Below are 10,845 nucleotides of genomic sequence, written 5' to 3'. Positions count from 1 at the left end.
AGTGAGCACAATGCACCTGCTCTTAACTTGTAAGTAGGTGATTTGAGTAATAAATGTGTCAAGAATATATTGTCAGGGTTTGAGGTGGTTCTCATGCTTAAGGGTCATGAACTGAAACTGATACTTAAAAAGAAAATCATGATGGATGGGTTTTGCCACTATTCTTTTATTAAATTGGAAAGAACCTAGGTATAGCTGCACAGCAAAAAAGATAGGTGATACACAGGTTGCAGAAAATGATATGTAAGCTTCGACTGTGTTTTTGGGTGCTTGGTTTTACTTCTCTGACACCACAACCATGAAGCGTGGTCTAGTTTCTTTTATCTGGAATGTTAATTTAGTTATAGAATTTGTTACTTTTATATAATATTAATTGCCAGTGGAAAAAGCAGGGTTCAATGCAATGGCAATTATATGAAAAAAGGGATATCTGCATGTAGAGACGATCGACTCGGCTTTAGCAAAGGCCGATAGTGTTTGAAGTGTGTCATCTAGCCGAAATCAACACGAAATGCAGGGTATTGCAGAAAAAGGTGATATAAATGCATTTTTTCATTCTAAATTATAAAGACCTACTTGATTAGACTAATGCCAATATAAACTTTAATTTCCACACATCAGTGTGCCACAATCAGGATTTAGTGTTTCTACTTTTCTTTGAGCTCTAATACATCAATAATCTCATGTGCAGCAGGTATTTTAATGCTTTGTGTGTCAGCACTGTAACTTTACTCCACATCAACAGGATCAGAGGCACGCGCTTCAGCGCCACTGGTCACGTGACTGCAGTCAGTAGCGGAAGTGTGCGTCCTGTTTTTATAGAGAGAACAGGAAATGGTGTCATGTGTATACAAGAGTTTGTCTTTCTCACAAACACAAGTCAGCTCTTCCATTTCGAATGGGCACAGCCCGTGGCTTTCTCAAATGTCTAGTCAGCCGTTCACTTCGCCTCATACACTGTTTGCGGTTCCCCCCGTTCCGTTCCGGTCACGAGTTTCAGCCGTGAGGCAGAAGTTGGTTTCCTGGTCGACATTCCACCTTAAATGATTGCTCTTGTAGACGGAGGGGGCATTTACTTACTGCTCTTTTCACTCCCCCAACTAGAGATAGAGATTAATATTGATAACAATAACATTATTGTTGAGTTCAAGTGCAAGTTTATTTCTATTTACAGAATTTAATAATTAAAGTGAATGATGTGTATTTATCCCTGATGATCAGCCATGGCGACTGTGGCAAGGAAAAACTCCCTTAGATGTTATGAGGAAGAAACCTTGAGAGGAACCAGACTCAAAAGGGGAACCCATCCTCATTTGGGTGACATCAAGAGTTTGATCATAAATCTTTCAGCAATACAGAACACTGGAGAGTGAGAACTAACATGAGCACTGGAGTATAAGATTATGAGTAATGTTCTTTCTTCAGTCTTATACAGTCAGTTGATGATGTGGAACCAGGAGCTACTGAGCAACTCATAAAATAGCTCAACATTTGAGATCATCACAGATCCGACACCAGCTTCTCCATGCCAGAGCCTTTACAACCCTTTTTTTGAGTCAGACTGCAATTGTTACATTTGTCGAAATAATACGAAAACAAACTTTAAATAAAATATTTTTATATATCAAAACTATATACAAACTGTCATCATGTCACATGCATTCCTTTCCTTTTCCAGGTTTTTGTGTAAGATCAAAAACTCTGTCAAAAATATTCTTGGTAATGCAGAAACCTAAATATAGAGCATATAATATTTTTTTAATTATTGTCTTTAGGATCGATCTTCCTCTCCCTACCTCATTATCCTGGTCCATTATCATGGATCCAGACCCTCAAGAATCTCAAGAATACTGGGTGTAAACCAGAAATACAATACCTCAGGATTGATTTGCATATTATAACTGCATTATCCTTGTCAGGCTGTAGATTGATCAGGACACTATCCTGGGAATACTGGGCATAATTCTGAAATACACCCTGTATGTGACACTAGCGCATATAAACAATTTCTCAGGGGATCAATAAAGTATTCTGATTGGCTACAGAGAACCAACACAGACACCCTCATTCTCTCACATTTAAGGGGCATTTTATCTTTGCCAGTCTGTCTTCTGACATGTTTTAGGCAGGTGGGTGGAAATTCACAGGGACCACATGGAGAACAAGCATAGAAGCTTAGAAAAACGAACACCAAGCTAATCTCATGATTAAACCAGGGATCAACATTGTCCTGTGTATTATAACCTTTCTGCAAAACAGCACTAAATTGGCCAATTATATCACTTATATCACATATTATTTATTATATATACATGTATGTTCTTTATTTTTTTTCTTTTGGTACAATACATTTTTTCAAATAATTTCATTATAATTTCTGCAATTTCTTTTTTTTTTTTAAGGAAGATTTGACTTACTCTTGTGAGTTAAGAAGACTTTTGGTCCAGATTGGAACTGTGTTCCTCAATTTCATCAAGATTTGTCTAAAACCATGGAAAAATGTCAAAGGTCCATGATGCTTTACACTGTGAAAGGTGAACAATTATTTGTGTGGGAAAATTAGAAACATTACAAAACAGTGACACCAAGTGTGAAGATGTCTGGGCAAAGCAGGAACCACACTATTCCACCAAGATTTTTCTTTTAAATTGTAAGTTTCTGGTTCATAGTGGAAAGAAAACTACAAATGTACAGTGCATCCAAAAAGTATTTTCAAAATTTTATGTTACAGCCTTAATCCAAAATGTATTCAATTCGTTATGTTCCTGAAAATTCTACAAACAATACCCCACAATGACAATGTGAAAGAAGTTTGTTTGAAATCTTTGCAAATTTATTTAAAATAAAAACATTTTTTTAATAAATAACATCACATCCTATTACCACTGATCATCCTTCTACAACTTGATCCACCTGTGGTAAATTCAGTTTATTGGACATGATTTGGACAGGAACACAGTTGTCTATATGAGGTCCCACAGTTAACAGTGCATGTCAGAGCACAAACCAACCATGAAGTTCAAAGAATTGTCTGGAGACAGGATTGTATTGAGGCACAGATCTGGGAAAGGGTACAGAAACATTAATGCCGCATTGAAGGTCCCGATGAGCTCAGTGGCCTTCATCATCTATAAATGGAAGAAGTTTGGAACTACCAGGACTCTTCCTAGAGTGGGCCACCCGAGCAATCGGCGAAGTAGGGCCTTAGTCGGGAAGGTGATCAAGAACCCAGTGGCCACTCTGAAAAAGCTACAGTGTTTCTCTGTGGAGAGAGAAGAACCTTCCAGAAGAACAACCATCTCTGCAGCACTCCACCAATCAGGCCTGTGTAGTGGAGTGGGCAGACAGAAGCCACTCCTCAGTAAAAGGCACAAGACAGCCTTTGTGGAGCTTGCCAAAAGGCACCGGAAGGACTCTCAGTCCATAAGAAACAAAGATTGAACCCTTTGGCCCGAATGATGTCTGGAGGAAACCAGGCACTGCTCATCACCTGGCAAATACCATCCCTACAGTGAAGCATGGTGGTGGCAGCATCATGCTGTGGGGATGTTTTTCAGTGGAAGGAACTGGGAGACTTGTCAGGATCAAGGGAAAGATGAATGCAGCAATTTACAGAGAAATCCATGAGGAAAATCAGCTCCAGGAACTAAGACTGGGGTGACTGTTAATCTTCCATCAGGACAACGACCCCAAGCACACAGCCAGGATAACAAAGAGGTGGCTACAGGACGACTCTGTGAATGTTATTGAGTGGCCCAGCCAGAGCCTAGACATGAACCCATTTGAAGATCCTTAGAGAGATCTGAAAATAGCTGTGCATTGATGCTCCCCATACAACCTGATGGAGCTTGAGAGGTTCTGCAAAGAAGAACTGCCCAAAAATAGTTGTGCCAAGCTTGTGAAGCACTGTGAATACTTTCCAGACACACTGTAGTTTATACAGCATATTATAGGCAGTTTTATATATAGACAAGTCTTTCCAAAGGGCTGTTTTGTGAACATATTTTGTAAAAAATAACTTTCTTTAAATTGTGGTCAGATTTTGGCTAAGGATATTTTAGCCATGTAAGCAGTGCTCTCAATATTACCTTATTTAAGGAAATGGTTTAATGCGTGTTATTCTTAGGGTTGGCGAACACTTTGGGCAGGACTGGGACTGAGTTGTTGTTTTAAAGACTAAAATCTAGGCAGAGCACTAGTTCAGAAAAAAATAGCATTTTATTGAACATTTAATGAGCTACTTTTAAGGGTGGATAGACCAGGGTGAAAAGAAATTATATTATTTTAAAATTTCGATTCATTTTCTAAGGTTGTGTTTAACCCCTAGTAGGGGTTTTCTGAAAAGATGCAGAAGCAGGTTTTTGTGTGTCTCAGCAAAGCACATGCTTTAAACACTTTTTTCCATATTGGAAATAGACAAATATTCTGCTGAAGGTTTTTTCCCGTTTAAGGTCAAATCTGTTCCAATAATAAGTATTTTTTCCAACCGTGAAAGCATTTACAAGTTGTACAATTGACCAATTCATTGCACCACATAGATTCGTTAGCGCCCCCTATAGGTGCAATCATTTCTCCATTTAAGGTGGAACGGTGCAATTTAAATAAAATGCGAATGAGACAGTTTATCCTCGTGATGGGAGGAGTGTCAGTCTCTCAGTCAGGTGAGACAAGAGGAGGAGAGGACAGGAGCAGGGTGTCTTCTCTGCAGAAGGTTTGATGAGACTGAACTCAGGACCATGTTGTCGTTTGAAGAAGCGCAAGTTAAATTAGAGTCCGCGGGTCAGAGCCATGTCTTGCGGTTCTGGCCCGAGCTTTCGGCTGAGGAGAAGGCCGGGTTTCTGGAAGAGCTGTCTCAGCTGGATGCAGGAGAGCTGGAGAAACACTGCCGGAGCGCCGCCGAGGCCGCGACACAAAGCTCGGGTGATCCGGAGCGGCTGTGCGGGCGCATGGAGCCGGTCGAGCCCGAGTTTATCGGCGGAGTGCGGAGAAGTGATCCGGTCTCACTGAAGGAGTGGGAGGAGGAAGGTCCGGATCTACTTTCATCATATTTCTACACCAGTCAAAACAACTGTCTTTATTTTTGTTGCACTTTTTTTTTCTTTATATTTGTGTATATATAATATTTATTTATCTTTTCATGGTTTTCTTTTCTGGTGTATATTTCTGGACAGAATTTATTTGTAAGGAAATTACAGTATCTGTAGCCCCCAAAACAGTGCTCAAGACCTTTCAATATGATTGCAGGACTGAACTCAAAAGTAGTTTTTATTTTATAATATGGTAATAAAACAAAAAAAATTGCTTCCTGCAAAGCAGTTAAACAAATACAAGAGGAAAGAATTGTGAATACTGACTGGTGTGTTGAGTTGTAAAGTGTGAAAAGTGAAAAATGAAAACACCACTTGTACTGAAGAGGTATGCAAAGACTGGTCTTGTGACCTCTTATAAACTCTCATTGCTTTGAGGAGGATTAACTTGACATAAACCTTATCATGATGGTCCTTGGTCCAAAATAAAGGTCTGTTTTGACTACGATGTTGGAATAAAATGTCCTACAATACCAAGCAAGAAACAGAATAGAGGATTGGAACAGGCTTCTACTTTTATTTGAGTTATTTATAAAGCATGTAGTCTTTGAAACTAAATTGTCAAGTGGTATAATCATACAAATATATATATATATATATATATATATATATATATATATATATATATATATACTTGCTTGTTTTTTAAAGGTTTTTCACAGATAGCCCAAAACAAAGTGGCCGTGCTGCTGTTAGCTGGTGGGCAGGGAACCAGACTCGGCGTTCCGTACCCTAAAGGGATGTATAACGTCGGGTTACCGAGTGGCAAAACTTTGTATCAGATCCAAGCAGAACGGATTCGGAAAGTGCAATCGCTGGCAAGTGAGAAATGCGGTTCACAGTGTACAGTTCCTTGGTGAATTTCCCTTTCTTCTACCTCAATCCCATTTGTACATGTCACAAACCTTGTATATTTTTTTAGTTCATTGTGTAAAAAAATTGTGCTTTGTGTTGGGTGGAACGCAGGTATATAATGACCAGCGAGTTCACCCTGGAGCCCACGCAGAACTTTTTCAAAGATAATGGCTATTTCGATCTGGACCCCGCAAATGTGGTGATGTTTGAGCAGAGGATGATCCCAGCTGTCAGCTTTGACGGGAAAATTATTCTGGAAAAGAAGAACAAGCTGGCCATGGCTCCAGGTTTCCTTTTTTTTCTTTTTATGTACATGGGTCTTATGTCATGTGTCTATCACCTGTGAACAATTCTGATGGGTAAACAAACTTTCATTTAAGTATTATGTTTTAATGCTTAAATAAATGTTTACAGACGGGAACGGAGGCCTTTATCGCGCCCTTGTAGACAACAAGGTCTTGGTGGATATGGAGAGAAGGGGGGTGCAGTATCTTCATGTCTACTGTGTTGATAACATTCTGGTTAAACTGGCTGATCCGCTGTTTATTGGCTTCTGTGTAAAGAAAGGAGCGGACTGTGGTGCCAAGGTACGAATGATCATGCATACATCATATTGGAGTATTTGCCCTCGAGGTTTCATCTCGCGTTGTCGTAGGTCAGGGAGTTTTGAGTTTCTAACTATGGGTGTGGATTGATTTTAGGAATACTTTTAGTATGGTAATTGTTAGAGCGAATTATCTTTATACACTAAAGCAGTGAAGTTGTCAAATTTAAAATTAAAAACATTGAGTATGCAGGTGAAGGTAGGTTTTATATAGTCCAGATATGCCAGTGCATTTTCTAGGGAAGACACGTGAGAATAGTAGAAGGTAAATGGGTCAAACTGGCTGAAGTTATTGCTCTTATGGGTTCTAGGTATTCTAGCCCTAATATGCTGGTACAATTTATCAGACTAATAGACAGATAAGATGAATGGGCATCAATCTGAACCACTCCTGTGAAAAGTTTGACTAATTGCAACCTCTTTCACATTTAACGTTCTATTTCCCAAAACGTAACAAATTAGTAATTTTGTCATCGTGATGGATATCGCTCTCTGATCTCGTGACAGCTGCCAACGAGGGAGCAATCGGGAGCTTCCCTGAGACACATAAAATCATCTTTTGCATTTTTCTACACTGTTCATTTTGCATCACAGGGGAGCTCTCTGGATCGAAGGAATGTCATTACTCTCTTTGTCAATCACAAATCAGAAACCATGGCCCATCATGAACACCTGAGAGATCATACACAAAAAAAGAGGACATAGGCACCATCCTCTAAATGAAATTAGCTGCCCTGAGACATATAAAACCAGCTTCTGCATCTTTCCAAACTGCTCATTCTACTTCACAGGGCAGCAAATTCCACTTGGCGTGTTCGTTCTCTTTTGCATACGTGATCTCACAAATACTCGTGACTGGCCAGCGATGCTGTGATTGACAGAGAAGAGAAAGAGATACCATCTTTCCCACCCAGAGAGCATGGACACACATGGCTGTGGTATTGTCAGAATTCCAACTTGTTATTAAACTTGAACTCACCATCTGCAACCAGTCCTGATGTTCAGATGAAGATCTCAAGACAATTTCTTCAGGCTCCTCAGATTTAATAGCTGTTCATGTGTTGTGGTTTATGATAAACCTTTACGAATGATTCCTAGAAATATGTAGCTGCTCACTCTATCTACCTCATACTCTCTGATCAGCACTCCAATTTTCCAATCATGCTCATTAGCATCTCTTTTGTCTTACTGACATAGTGGATAAGTTTGTCATCACCAGGCTACCATTTCTATAATTCAGAATTATATGCACCTGTGTGATGGACAGAATAAGTACCTTGACCTCTTTATTACAGTAGACTAGATCCAGTACAATGTCAAGTCCTAGGCTCTGCATACATCAGATAAATCCATTCCAATGTAGTTAGTTTTTCTTAGGTTCTTCAGGATTCTTTCCCACCATGAATAACTCCTTGTTTCTGCTCTGTGCCCTGGTGAGGTGGTAGAGAAGGCATATCCATCTGAGCCCGTGGGTGTAGTATGCCGTGTAGATGGTGTGTATCAGGTAGTGGAATACAGCGAGCTAGAGCCTGAGACAGCAGAGCAGCGCCACCCTGGGGGAGAGCTGGTGTACAATGCTGGAAACATCTGCAATCACTTCTTCACCAGGGATTTCCTATGGGACGTGGCCCTGTGAGTGACAGTGTATATTGCTTCCATTTTTAATGGTCTGGATATCGATATGTATTGTGTTTGTGTTGACATAAATGACAAAATACTATAGACAATAGAACAAATAGTGGTTTTTCCACTGGGAACTAAAATATGCACCAATGTGAAAATTCCTGACTCAAACATGAAAATTAGCCTACAAAATGCAATCTCTTCAAAAGTAGGAAAAGGTTGCTTATTCCTTTCAATTCAGGTAAATACATGGCAACTCAAAGGTTCCCTGTTGGTCCAGTGGTTAGGATGTGGTGCTCTCACCGCTGCGGCCCGGGTTCGATCCCCGGTCAGGGAACCAACCCCAGCCACTCTTAGTGCCAGTCCCAAACCCGGATAAATTGGGAGGGTTGCGTTAGGAAGGGCATCCAGCGTAAAAACATGCCTCCCTAATGGGAAAAGCTGAAAGAAGGGGTTTTTTTTTACATGGCAACTTTTATTATTGTTAGTTATATATTGCATCTTTGTACACTTTGTGATTTATTTTTATTTGACAGCTTTTGTTGTTATACAGTGTTCTGCATAATCTACATGTTCTCTTGATGCTCGGCATGAACAATGAAAACTGTCATTTTATTTCATCATTAAAATGACATTTTGGCTCAATTTGGTTCAATTTTTGTTTCCTCAGGAATTTCCAGGAGATACTGAAGCAACATGTAGCCATCAAGAAAGTGCCTTTTGTGGATGCTGAGGGTAAACCAGTGAAACCTACAAAACCAAATGGAATAAAAATGGAGAAGTTTGTCTTTGATGTCTTCCAGTTTTCAAAGTAAATCTTCATTATTGATATTAATAAAAATGGAAAAGGTCATTTATTTCCTGTAGTTATACAACTTAACCTGTCTTTCTATATGCAGGAAATTTGTTGCCTTTGAGGTTCTGAGAGAGGATGAGTTCTCGCCACTGAAAAATGCTGATGGTGCGGCCGTCGACACTCCGACCACAGTGAGGCGCTCTCTGTTGGCTCAGCACTATCGCTGGGCATTACGAGCCAAGGCTCTCTTCCTAGATGAGCATGGCAACCCTATCACTTCAGAATACAGGTTTACATGCTTTTTGTCACCATTAAACTGTAGGACATCTGTTTTTTTTTGTATTACTGAACATAAGAACCAGAAGGCCAAAAAAAACCCACTACAGGACCACATTTGTAAGAGGAGAATACGCTAATAAAATTATTCTCTGTGAATATGAATAAAATCTGCGCTCTAAACTAAATGTGTCTGGAAGTATAAGATGATTTATATGTAGCATTTATTTAATTAGAGCTGGGATTAAATTATTTACCCATTATTCAGAAATTGATTTTCTAACATTATAAACATGTGATATGTTAAATGTAAACATCATTTGCTAAATCCATTTAACATAGTTTGAAGTTGTCTAAGAGAATTAGTGAATATTGACCTTGGTTTTATTTCATCTACAGGTCGGTTCAGGACAGTGATCCTCCAGCAGTCTGTGAAATCTCCCCACTGGTGTCTTATTTTGGAGAGGTGAGAGATCTCTGAGACACAGTGCCATATCAAATACCGTGTATCGGTCTTTATATTCAGGAGGTAAATGAAATAAGAGGTCTCGAATTATGAGGCCCCTAAATCAAACTGGAAACGAATTAATTTCACTATGTAAATTTAGCTCCTAAAATCTACAAAGCCTTTGCTATTCATAGTGTGTAAAAATACAGCATATCATTCGATCTGAAACGTCTGTGTGTCAAGCCGGTGCACTGAAAAAGACTGCCTAATAAGTAAAGCTCCTTTAAAAAAAAAAAAACAATTACCACTTATATCACTTGTGGCGTGATACATATTTATAATTAAAAAAAGCCCAAACTCTATCGTCTAAAAAAAAAAATCTTATCTATATCTTTAATCAGTAGATTATCCTGAGGTAAAAAAAAAAAACCAAAAACAACATGCTTCAGTAAAACCTGGTCAGAGAGCGAATGTTTAATTAACATTGATTCATTTTATTAGATTTAAATGTGCATTTTTTTATATATATGTATTGCTAAGAGTTAAAATGCATTTAACATATATATATATATATAAAATGGGGTTTTGCATAATAAAACAAATAACTGAAATTTCTTTAGCTACTCAATAAATGTAAAGATAATATAATATGATGATAATATGATAATATCTTGCATTGTGAGAGTGACACATGAATACAGATGCAAACGTCTCTCCTCTTCTGATTGATTTTGTCGCTTACAGTTAAACACACACAAACACACTCACACACTTTCTTATCTCTAATGTTTTTCAGGGCCTGGAGAAGCTGCTCAAACACCGGACTCTGAAATCTCCTTTTCTGCTAAATGACAATAATGTGAACAGTTAAACTCCTGATTCTTCTCTGGTCTTTTTATATTCCAATCAGGTTACTTTAGGATGAGGGAACTGAAACGCAAAGCACAGCCCAAAGAATAAATATAAATGAAGGGATAGATATATATTATAATATATATATTGTGTCTGTGTTTACATGCATTGTTACAATCATGACATTTGATATACTTCATATATCAATGAATTCAACAGAAGTCGGACTTAATAAACGATTTATGCATCAGTTTGTTTACACTTCTTTGCATTCCTGTACTACAATTTAAACATGATTTTATAA

General features: G+C 38.6%; 1 protein-coding gene across 1 annotated transcript; it reads left to right on the top strand.

The window, feature by feature from the left end:
* Positions 1-4,334: 4,334 nt before the first annotated feature.
* On the top strand, positions 4,335-10,791 carry uap1l1 (UDP-N-acetylglucosamine pyrophosphorylase 1, like 1). The gene is made up of 9 exons (XM_046839732.1): positions 4,335-5,025; positions 5,739-5,943; positions 6,054-6,229; positions 6,357-6,529; positions 7,985-8,178; positions 8,840-8,980; positions 9,069-9,254; positions 9,641-9,707; positions 10,486-10,791. The coding sequence occupies exons 1-9, from the start codon at positions 4,737-4,739 to the stop codon at positions 10,558-10,560; spliced, it is 1,506 nt and encodes a 501-aa protein (XP_046695688.1). The 5' UTR covers positions 4,335-4,736; the 3' UTR covers positions 10,561-10,791.
* Positions 10,792-10,845: the final 54 nt, after the last annotated feature.

The sequence above is a fragment of the Silurus meridionalis genome, chromosome 25 (genome assembly GCF_014805685.1).
Source record: "Silurus meridionalis isolate SWU-2019-XX chromosome 25, ASM1480568v1, whole genome shotgun sequence".
NCBI classification, from domain to species: domain Eukaryota; kingdom Metazoa; phylum Chordata; class Actinopteri; order Siluriformes; family Siluridae; genus Silurus; species Silurus meridionalis.
The sequence above is the reverse complement of the archived record's forward strand: the minus strand, read 5'-3'. Positions and strand labels throughout refer to the sequence as shown.